This window comes from Salmo salar, chromosome 05 (genome assembly GCF_965601325.2).
Source record: "Salmo salar chromosome 05, fSalSal1, whole genome shotgun sequence".
NCBI lineage: Eukaryota > Metazoa > Chordata > Actinopteri > Salmoniformes > Salmonidae > Salmo > Salmo salar.
In genome coordinates this window covers 4983133-5002358 of record NC_138295.1, presented here as the reverse complement: position 1 = coordinate 5002358, position 19226 = coordinate 4983133, and the positions used below count along the sequence as shown (strand labels likewise).

At 41.8% G+C, this 19226-nt stretch overlaps 1 protein-coding gene across 2 annotated transcripts in view; it reads right to left on the bottom strand.

The window, feature by feature from the left end:
- The window catches only part of cdhr2 (cadherin related family member 2), a 45737-nt gene that overhangs the window by 11809 nt on the left and 14702 nt on the right, over positions 1-19226 (bottom strand). For both annotated transcript variants that reach the window (XM_045717821.2, XM_045717822.2), the window contains exons 10-27: positions 18918-18993; positions 18619-18731; positions 18291-18509; positions 17384-17539; positions 16479-16643; positions 14298-14359; positions 13815-14058; positions 12845-13078; positions 8007-8076; positions 7102-7701; positions 6755-6826; positions 6549-6598; positions 6073-6230; positions 5784-5886; positions 5448-5536; positions 5127-5201; positions 2908-3046; positions 1718-1839 (exon numbers count right to left, since the gene is read on the bottom strand). In XM_045717821.2, coding sequence (XP_045573777.2) covers positions 1718-1839; positions 2908-3046; positions 5127-5201; positions 5448-5536; positions 5784-5886; positions 6073-6230; positions 6549-6598; positions 6755-6826; positions 7102-7701; positions 8007-8076; positions 12845-13078; positions 13815-14058; positions 14298-14359; positions 16479-16643; positions 17384-17539; positions 18291-18509; positions 18619-18731; positions 18918-18993 — 2747 coding nt within the window. The remainder of the gene's footprint in view (positions 1-1717; positions 1840-2907; positions 3047-5126; positions 5202-5447; positions 5537-5783; positions 5887-6072; positions 6231-6548; positions 6599-6754; positions 6827-7101; positions 7702-8006; positions 8077-12844; positions 13079-13814; positions 14059-14297; positions 14360-16478; positions 16644-17383; positions 17540-18290; positions 18510-18618; positions 18732-18917; positions 18994-19226) is intronic.

Here is a 19226-nt window from a genome sequence, read left to right as displayed (position 1 = left end):
AACAAGTCCTATATCGACATAACCTGAAAGGCCGCTCAGCAGTAAAGAAACCACTGCTCCAAAACCGCCATAGAAAAGCCAGACTACGGTTTGCAACTGGACATGGGGACATAGATCATACTCTTTGGAGAAATGTCCTCTGGTCTGATGAAACAAAAATATAACTGTTTGGCCATAATGACCATCGTTATGTTTGGAGGAAAAAGGGGGAGGCTTGCAAGCCGAAGAACACCATCCCAACTGTGAAGCACAGGGGTGGCAGCATCATGTTGTGGGGGTGCTTTGCTGCAGGAGGGACTGGTGCACTTCACAAAATAGATGGCATGATGGGGGAGGAAAATTAGGTGGATATATTGAGGCAACATCTCAAGACATCAGTCAGGAAGTTAAAGCTTGGTCGCAAATGGTTCTATCAAATGGACAATGACCCCAAGCATACTTCCAAAGTTGTGGCAAAATGGCTTAAGGACAACAAAGTCAAGGTATTGGAGTGGCCATCACAAAGCCCTGACCTCAATCCTATAGAAAATGTCTGGGAAGAACTGAAAAAGCGTGTGTGTGCAAGGAGGCCTACAAACCTGACTCAGTTACAAAAGCTGTGTCAGGAGGAATGGGCCAAAATTCACCCAACTTATTGTGGGAAGCTTGTGGAAGGCTAGCCGAAACGTTTGACCCAAGTTAAACAATTTAAAGGCAATGCTACCAAATACTAATTGAGTGTATGTAAACTTCTGACCGACTGGGAATGTGATGAAATAAATAAAAGCTGAAATAAATCATTCTCTCTACTATTATTCTAACATTTCACATTCTTAAAATAAAGTGGTGATCCTAACTGACCTAAGACAGGGAATTTTTACTAGGATTCAATGCCAGGAATTGTGAAAAACTGAGTTTAAATGTATTTGGCTAAGGTGTATGTAAACTTCAGACTTCAACTGTACATGTAGATATTACCTCAACTAACCAGTTCCCCCGCACATTGACTCTGTACCGGTACCCCCTGTATATAGCCTCCACATTGACTCTGTACCGGTACCCCCTGTATATAGCCTCCACATTGACTCTGTACCGGTACCCCCTGTATATAGCCTCCACATTGACTCTGTACCGGTACCCCCTGTATATAGCCTCCACATTGACTCTGTACCGGTACCTCCTGTATATAGCCTCCACATTGACTCTGTACCGGTACCCCCCTGTATATAGCCTCCACATTGACTCTGTACCGGTACCCCCTGTATATAGCCTCCACATTGACTCTGTACCGGTACCCCCTGTATATAGCCTCCACATTGACTCAGTACCGTAACACCCTGTATATAGCCTCCACATTGACTCTGTACCGTAACACCCTGTATATAGCCTCGCTAGTGTTTTTATTATTGTGTTACATTTTTTCTTACTTTATTTATTGTTTAAGCTAATATTTTCTTACTTACTTTTTAAACAATTCTGCACTGTTGGTTATGGGCTTGTATGTAATCATTTCACGGTAAGGTCTGTTGTATTCGGCTCATGTGACAAATGAAATGTGATTTTTTTTTAAAAAATTTTGTGAATCATATGTATCAAACATGTCAGAATACTGATCTAGGATCAGGAACCTGTGTCCATACACTTTCAAATTCATTATAATCTAAAGGACAGAACTGATCGTAGATCAGCGCTCCTACTCTGAGATGTTTAATACATACGTGCTCAGGTCTCAGCTTACCTCCTGCGGGTGCAGACAAGAGATGTTGTCATGACAGCCAGAACGATGATGAGGCCTGCCACCAGTCCCAACAGAGCGAACATTACTGGATTCACCTGCTTCTCTGTCACCACAGTCCCTCCCTGCAACACAGAGTTCAGAGTAGGGTTGCAAAAATGACAGTAACATTCAACTAAAATTCCCGAGTTTTCTAGAAATCATGGTTGGAAGGATCTAGAATTCTTGCTTATTTCCTCCTGATTCCGTGAATCTTCCAATCAGGACATTTTAGGAAAGTTACCAGAATTTTGCAACCCTAGCTCAGGGGAACATTCCTTTAGTGGACCAAAATCAGATCGTACTGTAACAGATCTTCACTGCATATATTCACTATATTACAAATATAGCATAATAATGTAGTAACATAATAGCTAGTGGACATTTATTTATATTTATTTATTAATTCAAACGTTTAACAATTCATGTGGATGTACATACAGCAGAGACCATCAACTAGATAAAGATTCAGGTGGGTTTTTTTTGTTGTTTTTGGTCGGTGGGGCCAGAACATAATTACTAATCATTTGTAGACTGCAAATTGACCGCAGGAACCCTTAATATAATGTTTGACTAAAACATAATCGTTTCAAACCTTGCGACATTTGTATACATCCCGTGTCTCTCTATTATGCGTGGGAATACTTGGGAACAGATTTCTTAAATTAAAATCACTTGGAGTTGATTTCCTGGTGTTTTAACAGTCTTTTTTGTCCAACAATAAAAAATTAAAAATGAACTTCATTTTTTTTTTTTTGGCTCAGAAAACATGGGGGACCAGATAAAACCACCCGCGGGAAAAATTCGGCCCACGGGCCACCATTTGGTGAACCCTGCCCTATAGGAATCCTATTCCCTATGTAGTGCACTACTTTTCACCAGAGCCCTGTTCAAAAATAGTGTACAACATTAGGAATAGGGTGTCATTTCGGACACAGCCCAAGACAAATATTCGTTTAGCATGTACAAGGCCGGGTTGGAGCCAATTCAAATGAAATGCAGTGAGTTCAGGAGACTACTTGAGATTTTAAATCCAATAAATGAAAAGTGACATTTGTTTCTTGAAATAGATGTGTATTGTATGTGTATGGTAATGGCAAGGCATGAGGGGGGGGAAAAAATTGTTTAATAATAGTTTCCTATAGTAAACTTACAATATCTTTCAGGCCAAAATCAATCTGTAATTTGTACCGTTCCGCACTGTTGGACAGAATAGTCTCGGCAGTGTCAGAGTCGAGGGCCGTTCCATTGGCATTCACAAAGTACACCTCCATTACGGTATCGCCAGCCGCCCTGCAAAAGAAAAACGTTTTTTTTTTTACAAGATTAAAAAAATATATATATATACACTGCTCAAAAAAATAAAGGGAACACTTAAACAACACAATGTAACTCCAAGTCAATCACACTTCTGTGAAATCAAACTGTCCACTTAGGAAGCAACACTGATTGACAATACATTTCACATGCTGTTGTGTAAATGGAATAGACAACAGGTGGAAATTATAGGCAATTATGCAAGACACCCCCAATAAAGGAGTGGTTCTGCAGGTGGGGACCACAGACCACTTCTCAGTTCCTATGCTTCCTGGCTGATGTTTTGGTCACTTTTGAATGCTGGCGGTGCTTTCACTCCAGTGGTAGCATGAGACGGAGTCTACAACCCACACAAGTGGCTCAGGTAGTGCAGCTCATCCAGGACGGCACATCAATGCGAGCGTAGTGTCCTGAGCATGGAGGCGCTACCAGGAGACAGGCCAGTACATCAGGAGACGTGGAGGAGGCCGTAGGAGGGCAACAACCCAGCAGCAGGACTGCTACCTCCGCCTTTGTGCAAGGAGGAGCAGGAGAAGCACCGCCAGAGCACTGCAAAATGACCTCCAGCAGGCCACAAATGTGCATGAGTCTGCTCAAACGGTCAGAAACAGACTCCATGAGGGTGGTATGAGGGCCCGACGTCCACAGGTGGGGGTTGTGCTTACAGCCCAACACCGTGCAGGACGTTTGGCATTTGCCAGAGAACACCAAGATTGGCAAATTCGCCACTGGCGCCCTGTGCTCTTCACAGATGAAAGCAGGTTCACACTGAGCACATGTGACAGACGTGACAGAGTCTGGAGACGCCGTGGAGAACGTTCTGCTGCCTGCAACATCCTCCAGCATGACCGGTTTGGCGGTGGGTCAGTCATGGTGTGGGGTGGCATTTCTTTGGGGGGCACAGCCCTCCATGTGCTCGCCAGAGGTAGCCTGACTGCCATTAGGTACCGAGATGAGATCCTCAGACCCCTTGTGAGACCATATGCTGGTGCGGTTGGCCCTGGGTTCCTCCTAATGCAAGACAATGCTAGACCTCATGTGGCTGGAGTGTGTCAGCAGTTCCTGCAAGAGGAAGGCATTGATGCTATGGACTGGCCCGCCCGTTCCCCAGACCTGAATCCAATTGAGCACATCTGGGACATCATGTCTCGCTCCATCCACCAACGCCACGTTGCACCACAGACTGTCCAGGAGTTGGCGGATGCTTTAGTCCAGGTCTGGGAGGAGATCCCTCAGGAGACCATCCGCCACCTCATCAGGAGCATGCCCAGGCGTTGTAGGGAGGTCATACAGGCACGTGGAGGCCACACACACTACTGAGCCTCATTTTGACTTGTTTTAAGGACATTACATCAAAGTTGGATCAGCCTGTAGTGTGGTTTTCCACTTTAATTTTGAGTGTGACTCCAAATCCAGACCTCCATGGGTTGATAAATTGGATTTCCATTGATTATTTTTGTGTGATTTTGTTGTCAGCACATTCAACTATGTAAAGAAAAAAGTATTTAATAAGATTATTTCTTTCATTCAGATCTAGGATGTGTTGTTTAAGTGTTCCCTTTATTTTTTTGAGCAGTATCTATTATGTATTTCTAAACTACTTGAGCAGTGACACAGATCTACAGATCACACACACATAGACACACACACACACACACACACACACACACACACACACACACACACACACACACACACACACACACACACACACACACACACACACACACACACACACACACACACACACACACACATTGAATGATACTGAAATGAACGGTGCTCTATTCATTTCCTGTAGTAAAGTGAGCATCACCTGGAGGCTTTCATCAACAGAGAGAAGAAGAAAAACATTGGTATGTAGTAGTCAGGCTTGGAGTCAATTACATTTCAATTCCAGTACATTTTTTGGAAGTACACTGAAATTCCAATTCCAATTCCCAGCAATGGTTTTAAATGAGGAAATATGTGGAATTTCAATTTGGTTTACTTTCTGAATGGACTGGAATTGAAGTGGAATTGACCGGAATCCTGGTAGTCGTGTGATTTTTATTACCTGATTTCCGTACTTCCTGAATCAGCCCTAATCTTAACTACTTCCACTTTCGTCTGTGTTGCTGCGGTTAGAAGCCTGCATAGGAAAAATGTATAAAGTTAATGAATTCATGTATTACCCCATGCTGTGGTTAAAACACTTGTCAACAGGGATGGCCAACATAACCTCAATCTGAAAATCATCCTATAGGTACAGCCACATTCATTGTTAAACGTACAAATGAACAAATACAAAAAGAAAAATTGTAGTTTATTAAGTTAGTACATTATTATGCTATATATGTTATGTAGTTAATATATGCAGTAAAGAAAGATCTCTTACAGTACAATCTGACTTTGGGCCGCTTGAACTTCACCCACTGTCTTTGAAAACAAAAGCTCGACTTTTAAGCTCTTGTCAACTGTGAAGATCTGGAGAGGGGAACATGAAAGAAAGTGTTACTCAGACAGACAGACAGACAGACAGACAGACAGACAGACAGACAGACAGACAGACAGACAGACAGACAGACAGACAGACAGACAGACAGACAGACAGACAGACAGACAGACAGACGGTAACAGAGAACAGTAAGAGCCATCACAGAATGAAATATGTTCACTAAAGCAACCATCAATTCACCTTTTTTGTATGAATCACGGTAAGTTTTACACCTACCTCCAGTTTGGTTTCAGAGAAGAGTTTCGGTTCTTCAGTGTTAGCTGCCCCAACTGTCACCAAATACTTACCTTTAACATTGATATTTAGCACTTCGACGTTCCTACAAAGTTTAAAAAGACCTGTTATTCTTCTGTAAGTCATTTTCGATGTATCTACCTCATCCATTGCAATAGTGTCAACTAACAGCATAAAACCTAACAAAATCATTGTGTTTCTTAATGGCTATTAATTATAGTGAAATCAGAAATTAAAATATGACTTGCCCGGACAGCATTTATATACTCACTGAATATTTCCGACGTATTTATCGTCTTCCTGTGTGGTGACAACTCGAAACACTCGACTACCCAAGTCGGTCGTTTTATTGTTGACGTCATCCCTGAATTGTATACTTGCTATCGAAAATGTCATTTGCCTATTTTTCCCGGAATCACGGTCTGTAGCCTATATGGAAAGGGGGAAAAAAAAGGAAGACTGGAATTCATAACAACTCATATCGCGGCAAGTCGTCAAGTTAAATGTATTAAATGTATTAAATGGTATACTTTATATTCGATTGAAATGTTAAAAAAAAAATCTGCATAGCATACAGCTGTCCCACTATGTATAATGATGGCATATTGCTAAGTCTACCTTTAAAACTACATTTTGAGATTCAAAAAAACAAAGGAGATGTCCGCCCCCAGGCCCGGCACTTGTTTTGCTATACCTTATCAAATAGAAAAATAAATGACGTTGTCCATTTTACACAGTTATACTCACAGTGACACTGGCGATTACTGAGCCTACAGAGGCAGTCTCTGACACCACAACTGTAGAGAGGGTACGGTAGGTAAGAACACTGTTAAGTCAATCTGTAGCTATATAAATTAATATCATAAAATAAATGAATTATCATATATATATAAAAAAAAATACAGATATTCAGATTTACCATACAACGTGCTGAAGTTTAGAAACATATTTACCATATAAGGAATCTGTTGTATCGAAAGCAGGGGCATTGTCATTGATGTCGTCGATGTTGATCACAATGAGCCCTGAAATTTATTTGAATTGTTAGAATACATTGAAAGATATTAAAGTTACAAACGTACATATTAACGGTAGTAATGTTACAAAATAGGGTTACAAATTTCTGGTAACATTCCCAAGATTTTCCAAAAAAATCCCAGTTGCAGGATTCTTGGAGTTCCTGCTTATTCCCGCCTCATCCCCAGAGTCTTTTCCAGGGAATCTTTCAACCTGGGAATTTTACAGCCCAAACAGAGCTAGAACCAAACAGAGGTACCCGATCAAACCCAGTTGAACCGACCTGGTGTTGCGCTGTTGTTTTCCCCTTTCTGGGTGAACTCATCCACCACCTGGGCCTCCAGCTCAACCAGGTCACACTTCTCAAAGTCGATCACAAACTCCTCGTTGAGCATGATCTTTCCTGTGGGCTCCAGGTTGAACCAGTCCTCTGGGCAGGGTCCGAGAGTCAGGGAGCCGTTACAGCGGCACTTAGTGGAGACCAGCTGGTAGACCAGAGAGTGATTCTTGTCCAGGTCCACCCCATTAAAACTCCCCACGACTCCAGTGATAGTGGTGTTTTCCTTTATGTACAACGGGGCGACGAGCTTGAACTCAGGCCTCTCGTCATTCACATCCACCACAATCACCTCCACTTTTACAGTGTCCTTCCTCGATCCCAGGTCCATGGCCTCCACATCCAGGCTGAAGGTATTGAAGCTGCTCTCGTAGTCTAGCTCGATGTCCGGGTCGACCGTGATGTTACCGATGTAACCATCGGGTTCGTCGTTGAAGGTTCGGATGATGAATTGGCCAAAGCTTCCGCTGATGATGCTGAAGGAGATGCGGTTGTGGTCGATAGTTTGGTCCAAATCCACTGCCTGGACGGAGCCCACAAATTCAGCTGTTAGAGAAAGACAGAAAGAGACGGCCTCAGGTTGTTGAATTCATGATTAGCTGAGATGTTTTGTTATTAAAGGTTTATTATCAACCAAGCAAGTCAGTTAAGAACAAATTCCACAATGACGGCATGGTAAGTGACGAGAGGCATGTTTTTTTGGGGGGGGCGGGAGATAGCTTATGTTTGAGGCGATGATCAATGTTTTTCTGAGGAGAAGTAGGGACTTAACCACATCCTCCCTCTAAATTTGAATGAGGGTAAAATGGCGGCAAAATGTCTGAATTCAACAAAAACAAACATGTGCTTACCTTTCTTCCCCTCCTCCACTGAGAATTTGTAAGAAGCTTTTCGAAACTTCGGTGTGTTGTCGTTGATATCCTAGGTTGGAAAGTAGAAGACCAGTGAAGCTTTACAATTTATGTTCACGAAGGTGACAAAGATACAAGGAACGGAAGCCTTCCTCTTACTTCTGATCACGTCAAGAAGACACACTTACACATTAAACAATCTGTCGAAAAGGTCTATCCAGTCGAAAATTAGATACAAGGTCTGGGTCCATATGCATAAAGCTTCTCAGATTAAGAATGGTGATCGAGGATCAGTATAAAAGTCTAATAAAATCATATTTTATTGGTCGCACACACACACACACATATTTAGCAGATGTTATTGTGGGTGTAGCAAAATGCTTGTGTTCCTAGCTCCAACAGTACAGTAATATCTAACGAGTCAAAACAATACACACAAATCTAAAAGTACACAAGTGGAATTAAGAAATATATAATATTAGAACAATGTAACGCAACAAAATGTGGAAAAAGTCAAGGGGTCTAAATACTTTCCAAATGCACTGTAGATACAGCAATAGTTGAATAGTTGAATAGGATGGCCTTGACTACAATACAGTATATGCAGTATATGCATATGAAATTAGTAAAACAGCATGTAAACATAAAAAAAGATTTTTTTTTTTTTTTTAAATAAACATTATCAATGTGACCAGTGTTCCATTATTAAAGCGTGTATGTTCATAGGGCAGCAGTCTCTAAGGTGCATGGAAGAGTAAACAGCTGGTAGTAGGCTGGTGACACTGACTAAGTTCAGGTCAGGGTACTGGGTGGAAGCCGGCTAGTGATGGCTATTTAACAATCAGATTGCCTTGTATTAGAAGCTGTTTTTCAGTCTCTCGGTCCCTGCTTTGATGCACCTTTACTGACTTCGACATTTGGATGATAGCAGGGTGAACAGGGCATGGCTCAGGTGGTTGATGTCCTTGATGATTTTTTGGGCCTTTGGGTGCTGTAGGTGTCCTGGAGGGCAAGTAGTTTACCCCCAGTGATGCTTTGGGCAGACCACACCACCCTCTGGAGAGCCCGTGGTTGCGGGCAGTGATACAGCCTGACAGGATTCTTTCAATGGTGCATCTGTGAAAGTTTGTGAGGGTCTTAGGGGCCACGCTAAATTTATTCAGCATCCTGAGGTTGAAGAGGCACAGTTGCGCCTTCTTCACCACACTGTCTGTGTGGGTGGACCATTTCGTCAGTGATGTGTACGCTGAGGAACTTGAAGCTTTTCACCTTCTCCACTGCGGTCCTGTCAATGTGGATGGGAGCATGCTCGCTCTGCTGTCTCCTGAAGTCCACGATCAGCTCCTTCATTTTGGTGACGTTGAGGTAGAGGTCTATATTTCCTTCACCACTCTGCCAGGGCCCTCACCTCCTCCCTGTAGGCTGTCTCGTTGTTGTTGATAATCAGGCCTACCGCTGTTGTGTTGTCTTCAAACTTGATGATTGAGTTTGGAGGCGTGCGTGGCCACACCATCATGGGTGACAAAGGAGTACAGGAGGGGACTGAGCACGCACCCTTGTGGGGTCTCTGTGTCGAGGATCAGCATAGTGGAGGTGTTGTATCCTACTTTCTACCACCTGTGGGCGGCCCATCAGGAAGTACAGGATCCAGTTGCATAGGGCGGAGTTCAGACCCAGGGTCCCAAGCTTAATGATGAGCTTGGAGGGTACTATGCTGTTGAAGGTTGAGCTCTAGTGAATGAACAGCATTCTTACATAGGTATTCCTCTTGTCCAGATGGGATAGGGCAGAGTGCAGTGCGATGGCGATTGCATCGTCTGTGGATCTATTGCAAAATGCCGTGGGTCTAGGGTGTCAGGTAAGGTAGAGGTGATATGATCCTTAACAAGCCTCTAAAAGCACTTCATGATGACAGAAGTGAGTGCTATTTAGTTCAGAAATCTTTGCCACCTTGGGTACAGGAACAATGGTGGACATCTTGAAGCAAGTGGGGACAGCAGACTGGGATAGGGAGAGATTGAATATGTTCGTAAACACTCCAGCCAGCTGGTCTGCGCATGCTCTGAGGGCGTGGCTAGGGATGCCGTCTGTTCCTGCAGCCTTGCGAGGGTCAACACGCTTAAAATGTCCCACAGTTTTTTGGTTTGGGTAGGTTTTAATCGTCACAGTGGGAACAACATCCCCCATAAACTTCCTTATGAACTTGGTCACCGTGTCTGTGTATACATCAATGTTATTCTCAGAGGCTACCTAGAACATATCCCAGTCTGCGTGATCAAAACAATCTTGAGGCATGGATTCCAATTGGTAAGACCAGCGTTGAATAGACCTTAGAATGGGTATTTCCTGTTTGAAGGGAGGAGTCGTGATCTGATTTGCCGAAGGGAGGGAGGGGAGGGCCTTGTAGCCATCCCGGAAGGGAGAGTGACAGTGGTCGAGAGTTTTTGAAGTGCAAGTACTACAGTCAATGATAGAACTTCGGTAGCGTTTTCCTCAGAACTGCTTTGTTAACTTCTATGGGCTACGTGGGACGCTAGTGTCCCACCTGCGGGACACAGTCAGTGAAATATCAGGGCGGCAAATTCACAAACAACAAAAATGTCATAATTGAACTTTCTCAAACATACAACTATTTTACACCATTTTAAAGATACACTTCTCCTTGATGTAACCATATTGTCCGATTTCAAAAAGGCTTTACAGAGAAAGCAAAACATTAGATTATGTTAGGAGAGTACATAGACAAAAATAATCACACAGCCATTTTCCAAGCAAGGACATGTGTCAATAAAACCCAAAACACAGCTAAATGAAGCACTAACCTTTGACGATCTTCATCAGATGACATTCCTAGGACATCATGTTACACAATACATGTGTGTTTTGTTCGATAAAGTTCATATTTATATCCAAAAACAGCATTTTACATTGGCGCGTGATGTTCAGAAAATGTATTCCCACCAAAACTTCCGGCGAAGTGCACATCAATTTACAAAAATACTCATCATAAACGTTGACAAAATATATAACAATTATTTAAAGAATTATAGATAGACTACTCCTGGATGCAACCGCTGTGTCAGATTTTAAAATAGCTTTATGGAGAAAGCACATTTTTCAATATTCTGAGTACATAGCTCGCCATCACAGAAAGCTATACAGATACCCGCCAAGTTCGGGGCAACCTAAACTCAGAATTAGTATTACAAATATTCTCTTACCTTTGCTGATCTTCGTCAGAATGCACTCCCAGGACTGCTACTTCCACAAGAAACGTTGTTTTTGTTCTAAATAATCCATATTTATGTCCAAATACCTCCGTTTTGTTCGTGCGTTCAGAGCACTATCCAAAGGCATAACGCGCGAGCACGGTACCAGAGACGAACAGTCAAAATGTTCCATTACCGTACTTAGAAGCATGTCAAACGCTGTTTAAAATCAATCTTTATGGTATTTTTAACGTAAAATTGCGATAATATTCCAACCGGACAATAGCGTATTCATTCAAGGAGAAAAAGAAGGAACAGCGCGCTCGCTGGATTGAGCATATCCAATCCCTTTGTTGCCAGGCAGTCCACTCAGTAACTGAGCTCCTATTATCTGCCCAGTGACAGGAGAATGCTCAAACCACTTTCTGAAGGCTTTTGACAGCCAATGGAAGCCTTAGGAAGTGCAACGTAACCCCACAGATACTGTAGTTTCGAAAGGGACCAGAAAGAAGAACTACAATTCTCAGATCCTCCACTTCCTGGTTGACTTTTTCTCAGGTTTTTGCCTGCCATATGAGTTCTGTTATACTCACAGACACCATTCAAACAGTTTTAGAAACTTCAGAGTGTTTTCTATCCAAATCTACTAATAATATGCATATTCTAGTTTCTGGGCCAGAGTAGTAACCTGTTTAAATTGGGTACGTTTTTCATCCGGCCGTGAAAATACTGCCCCCTAGCCCAGACAGGTTAAAATCCCCAGCTACAATAAATGTGGCCTCAGGATATGTGGTTTCCAGTTTGCACAAAGTCCAGTGTAGTTCCTTGAGGGGGATATACACAGCTCTCTTGGGAGGTAATGCGGTCGGCATTTGATTGTGAGGTATTCTAGGTTGGGTGAACAAAAGGACTTGAGTTCCTGTACATTACCACAATCACACAATGAGTAGTTAATCATAAAACATACACCTATGCTTTTCATTTTCCCGTAGAGTTCTTTATTCCTATTTGCACAATGTACTAAGAACCAAGCTGGCTGTATGGACGGGGACAGTATATCCGGTGAGAACCATGATTTTGTGAAACAGAGTATGTTACAGTCCCTTATGTCTCTCTTGAAGGAGATCCTCACCCTGAACTCGTCTACTTTATTGTCCAGGCGCTGAACATTAGCGAGAAATATATTCGGATCAGTGGATGGTGTGCACGCCTCCTGAGACAGACTAGAAGTCCACTCTGAATACCTCTTCTCTGCTGGCGGAGTCTTGAAACAGCCTCAGGGATAAGTTAAATTGAATTGGGGAGTACGAACAAAGGATCCAATTCGGGAAAGTCGTATTTCTGGTCGGAATGCTGGTGAGTTACTGCCGCTCTGATATCCAGAAGTTATTTCCATCTGTACGTAATAACGCAAAACACTTTCTGGGCTAATAATGTAAGATTATATATTTTTTTTTAATAAAACATAAATGCAAAGTTGTTTAGGATCTAGTAACAGAGCTGCCAAGGGGGATCTGATCATAGATCAACAGTCCTACTCTGAGACGCTTTGTGAATATGGGCCCAGGTACCAATACATCCTGTCTGTGCACTTGTCAAAGGTTTGTGAGGGATGGACAGTGATCTTACCTCCACATTGATGATGACTGGCACCCAGGTGGACAGTGGTGGACTGCCTTTGTCAGTTGCTGTCACATTTAACTGAACCTGCCCATTATCCTTGGACTGCATGGCCTCTCTGTCTAGCGGGCCTTTGTTCTCCAACCAGCCTGTGGTGGGGTCAATGGTGAATTTGGCACTGTAGTCACTGCTAACTATTCCATACACAATCTCGCTGTTGGGCGGCTCATCTCTGTCAGTAGCCTGCAAACGAGAAGAAGGAAAAAATCACCAACAACTAGAAGCAGCACAGAGGTCTACCTAGGTAGCAAAATTCTGGTAACTTTCCCCCAAATTCCTGGAAGATTCCTGGAATTCAGTACAGAATAAGCAGGAAATCTGGAATCCTCTGACCTGGATTTTTTTTTAAACTGTGAATTTTTGGAAAGTTACTAGAATTTTTCGGGTCTACGGGTCTGCCATAGAGTTGCATAAGGGTCAGCTGTAGAGCAGTTTTAACCCTTTGGTTACTGTGTGTAGAGCAGGGGTCTCAAACTCATTCCATGGAGGGCCCAGTGGCTGCTGGGTGTTGTTATTTCCTTTCAATCTTTGTCAAAATGAAGTCTTGGACAAGCAGGTGAGGGGAGTTCCTAACTAATCAGTGACCTTCATTGATCAAATGAGCACAAGGAAGGAGTGATAACCTGGAAACTCTCAGCCCTCCATGGAATGAGTTTGACACCCGTGGTGTAGAGGGGGTTTTCAAACCGATCCTCAGGCGTTCCATGTTTTTATTTTTTATTTATACAGGGGTCAATTAAGAACAATTTCTTATTTACAATGTTTATTCCACCACCTTATTCATCTTGTCAACTGATAATAAAGTCCTTGATTAGGTAAATCAGATGAAGTAGTTCAGGGCTACAACTAAATCCTAAAACGTTCTGGGGGGTCTTTGAGGAGAGGTTTGAAATCCACTTGTATAGAGGCAGATATTGACCTGTACTTGAATTCTTAGGTTTGAGCCCTCTTTCACATAGTCAATGTAGGATTCTCTGTTGAACTGTGGTGTCTGGTCATTGACGTCTGTCAGTGTGATCTCTAACACAGCGTTCCCTGTGTTGTTGGCCTGGTCTCTTGCTTGCAGAGTTGGAGAATACAGGGAGGTGACCTCTCGATCGATCAGTTTGCTGTTTGTCACAAAGATCCTCCCCGTCATTGCATTCACATCGAAGTACTTTAGTCTGAAAACCAGAAATCTTTTTTAGTATTTAGTTCTAATGTATTGGGTCTCGTTTCACAAACTTTGGCACCTCTTGTCAGACAACATCAAAGTTGATATACTGTATATTGTTTATGTTATATGTTGTATGAAAGCCTATTATAAAGCAAGCTAAATGAAGGAAGTATCATATAAACATAAGAAAACCCTGGAATGGATTACAATACAGCATACAGTAATAATAATATGTAGTGTACATACATGCTGTCTGGAAGAAGTCTGTATCTGATGATACCAACATCCATAGTGTCAGGATCGGTTGCCTGGAGAGAAATATAGTTTTTGTGTTTGTACTTCCTAATACATTTAGCAGCAACAATAAAAAAAAAAAAAAAAACAGAGGCAAGAACAAGAATCAAAGGACTTTTGATTCACATTTTATTACAAGTGTGTTTGATTTACATAGCAGTGTGACCTGGATTGAGTGAGTTAACACTCGATACTTCAAGACGCTGTTCAAATCAAACACAGAGCGCATTGGTAACAATAACATGGACCTACTGTTAGAATGGTAACAATAACATGGACCTACCGTTAGAATGGTAACAATAACATGGACCTACCGTTAGAATGGTAACATGGACCTACCGTTAGAATGGTAACAATAACATGGACCTACCGTTAGAATGGTAACATGGACCTACCGTTAGAATGGTAACAATAACATGGACCTACCGTTAGAATGGTAACATGGACCTAACGTTAGAATGGAAACAATATAATGGACCTACCGTTAGAATGGTAACAATAACATGGACCTACTGTTAGAATGGTAACATGGACCTACCGTTAGAATGGTAACAATAACATGGACCTACCGTTAGAATGGTAACAATAACATGGACCTACCGTTAGAATGGTAACAATAACATGGACCTACCGTTAGAATGGTAACATGGACCTACCGTTAGAATGGTAACAATAACATGGACCTACCGTTAGAATGGTAACAATAACATGGACCTACCGTTAGAATGGTAACAATAACATGGACCTACCGTTAGAATGGTAACATGGACCTACCGTTAGAATGGTAACAATAACATGGACCTACTGTTAGAATGGTAATAATAACATGGACCTACCGTTAGAATGGTAACAATAACATGGACCTACTGTTAGAATGGTAACAATAACATGGACCTACCGTTAGAATGGTAACAATAACATGGACCTACCGTTAGAATGGTAACAATAACATGGACCTACCGTTAGAATGGTAACATGGACCTACCGTTAGAATGGTAACAATAACATGGACCTACCGTTAGAATGGTAACAATAACATGGACCTACCGTTAGAATGGTAATAATAACATGGACCTACCGTTAGAATGGTAACAATAACATGGACCTACCGTTAGAATGGTAACAATAACATGGACCTACTGTTAGAATGGTAACAATAACATGGACCTACTGTTAGAATGGTAACAATAACATGGACCTACCGTTAGAATGGTAACATGGACCTACCGTTAGAATGGTAACAATAACATGGACCTACCGTTAGAATGGTAACAATAACATGGACCTACCGTTAGAATGGTAACAATAACATGGACCTACCGTTAGAATGGTAACAATAACATGGACCTACCGTTAGAATGGTAACAATAACATGGACCTACCGTTAGAATGGTAACAATAACATGGACCTACCGTTAGAATGGTAAAAATAACATGGACCTACCGTTAGAATGGTAACAATAACATGGACCTACCGATAGAATGGTAATAATAACATGGACCTACCGTTAGAATGGTAACAATAACATGGACCTACCGATAGAATGGTAATAATAACATGGACCTACCGTTAGAATGGTAATAATAACATGGACCTACCGTTAGAATGGTAACAATAACATGGACCTACCATTAGAATGGTAACATGGACCTACCGTTAGAATGGTAACAATAACATGGACCTACCGTTAGAATGGTAACAATAACATGGACCTACTGTTAGAATGGTAACAATAACATGGACCTACTGTTAGAATGGTAACAATAACATGGACCTACCGTTAGAATGGTAACATGGACCTACCGTTAGAATGGTAACAATAACATGGACCTACTGTTAGAATGGTAACAATAACATGGACCTACTGTTAGAATGGTAACAATAACATGGACCTACCGTTAGAATGGTAACAATAACATGGACCTACCGTTAGAATGGTAACATGGACCTACCGTTAGAATGGTAACAATAACATGGACCTACTGTTAGAATGGTAACAATAACATGGACCTACCGTTAGAATGGTAACAATAACATGGACCTACCGTTAGAATGGTAACAATAACATGGACCTACCGTTAGAATGGTAACATGGACCTACTGTTAGAATGGTAACAATAACATGGACCTACCGTTATCGTGTCCACAGTGGTTCCATTGGGACTGTGCTCATCAACCTTGAGGTTGTAGACTTCTTTGGGGAACGTGGGGCTGTTGTCATTAATGTCTTTAATCTGAATGGTGACTGTAGCCGTGGAACAGCAGTCTGCTGAATTGGAGGGATCCTTGGCGATAATCTGTCCAGGAAAACAACCACGATTTACCTCAGTTTTAAACACAGACTTTCGAGACAGAGTAAGAATGTTGTACTTTGTGGTGAATATCAGTACAGGTTAAAAGCAGGTTAAAAGTTGTGCACTGTTTGGTGAAGAGAGTGCCATTTGAGACAAAAAAGCTTTGGTTTTGAAAATGGTGATAGGATCGTCAATCCAAATACTTTTTGGGTACAATGCACTGTTAATCATGCGATGTCGTTATTCACGTTCTGCAGCTTGGCAACCGTTCTGGCAGAGACCGTTTAAATGTCTCTCGCGTGTCCGCAGTTTCACCTGGCTATACCGTGTGAAGGGTGCAACGTTATCTCCTTTAGCATAAGTAATCGACCTGTTTGTAATGGATACTATGTGTGTTTGCTTGCCGTCTTAACACTACACAAATCCTGTTTCAGCTAAGCTAGGATAATTCTGGCATTGGACACACTCCAGAACCACTTAGTTTGTCCGGTTGAAATCTTCAATCAACTTGTCACACATCTTCTTCGAAAAAAATATTGTCAAATGTATTTAAATGATTATGATGACAAGGTGGTTGTTGATTAGTTTGACAATGGTGTTTGTCTTTGGTTTCAGTCAATTATAGTGAAGACATTTCTCACATTATGTGGACATAGTACTTTACTTTTGACCATGGTCCTTATTGGGCCCTGGTGAAAAGTAGTGCACTAAATAGGGAATAGGTTGTCATCTGAAACGCGTACCTGGACAACCATTGATGTTTTCGTCTCGTAGTCCACAGCCTGGGAATTCTTGACCATGATCTGAACTGGGCTTTCTGAGTAGGCAATCTGTGGCGACACACTGAACGCATCCTTGTCTGGTCCAGCAAGACTTAATTCGAATTTTCCACGATCTCCCTACATCAGAATACAGATGTTGATCAATTTTCTGGCCTGAGTAAACTCAGGTCCCACATAACTTTGATGTTTTGTTTTTTTATTATTATTATTATTAACAAAAATATATTATGTGATTAGGGTTGCAAAATTCCAGTACATTTTCAAGTTATCCTGGTTGGAGGATTTCAGATTTTGTTTTTCATTATTCCTTCCCCCCCCCCTTCCTAACTCTGGGAATCTTCCAACAAAGAGTTACAGAAAAAAAATCTCCACATTTTTGCAACCCTATTTCTTAGTAAGGACTGACCTGATCCAACCCTATTTCTCAGTAAGGACTGACCTGATCCAACCCTATTTCCTAGTAAGGACTGACCTGATCCAACCCTATTTCTTAGTAAGTACTGACCTGATCCAACCCTATTTCTCAGTAAGGACTGACCTGATCCAACCCTATTTCCTAGTAAGGACTGACCTGATCCAACCCTATTTCTCAGTAAGGACTGACCTGATCCAACCCTATTTCTCAGTAAGGACTGACCTGATCCAACCCTATTTCTTAGTAAAGACTGACCTGATCCAACCCTATTTCTCAGTAAGGACTGACCTGATCCAACCCTATTTCTCAGTAAGGACTGACCTGATCCAACCCTATTTCTTAGTAAGTACTGACCTGATCCAACCCTATTTCTTAGTAAGGACTGACCTGATCCAACCCTATTTCTTAGTAAGGACTGACCTGATCCAACCCTATTTCTTAGTAAGGACTGACCTGATCCAAATCTTTGGCTTTGATGTTGAGGTCGTTGACTGGAACACCCATGGAGGAGTGCTCAAAGATGTTGGCCGTGAAGCTACTGGCCTCCACGCAGGGCTCCACACCACAATCATAAAATTTAGGCTTGTTGTCGTTGATGTCACCGATGGTAATGCGGACCTCAGTGGAGGTGTGGGCTTGAGACCCCAGGACACTTGGATGTACCTCCGTTGCCTGGAATTGTAGTTTTTATTAACAGTAGGTCAGCTTGAAATGAAATATTGTCCTTTGGATAAATGACTGTTTGGAAATGATGTAAAGGGTTTAAGCAGTAAGAGTATACCGTCACAATAAGGGTCACAACATAATTGATGTCCGACAAAGCCTCTCTGTCAATATCACTTTTTACAGATATGATTCCATCAATGGCTGTGATGTCAAACAGGTCATTGGTACCTGCAAAATAACAAAACATATATCAGAGTCCAATCTTCATTTTTATTCCAACAATTTAGGAATAATAAAAAATTAAATCTTTATCTTTTCAAGACTTGTCAGCACAATGGCAACGGACAGCGTTTATGCTCATGTTCCGCTAACAACATGAAATTAGCAGATATTCAGAGAAGTAGTTATGCTCACCATCAATGCTGTAGGTGATGTCATCGTTGATTCCTGTGTCCTGATCAATTGCAGTCACTTTAAACACAAACAGGCCCTGAAATGAAAGTGAGACAGTAGAGTTCAGATAAAGGCTGACGTCAACAAAGGCTTTGTCCCCTTTGGCACCCCAAATGTAGTAAATGGCCCTGATCAAAAGTAGTAATTGGCCCTGATCAAAAGTAGTAATTGGCCCTGATCAAAAGTAGTAAATGGCCCTGATCAAAATTAGTAAATAATCCTGATAAAAAGTAGTAAATGGCCCTGATCAAAAAGGGTAAATGGCCCTCA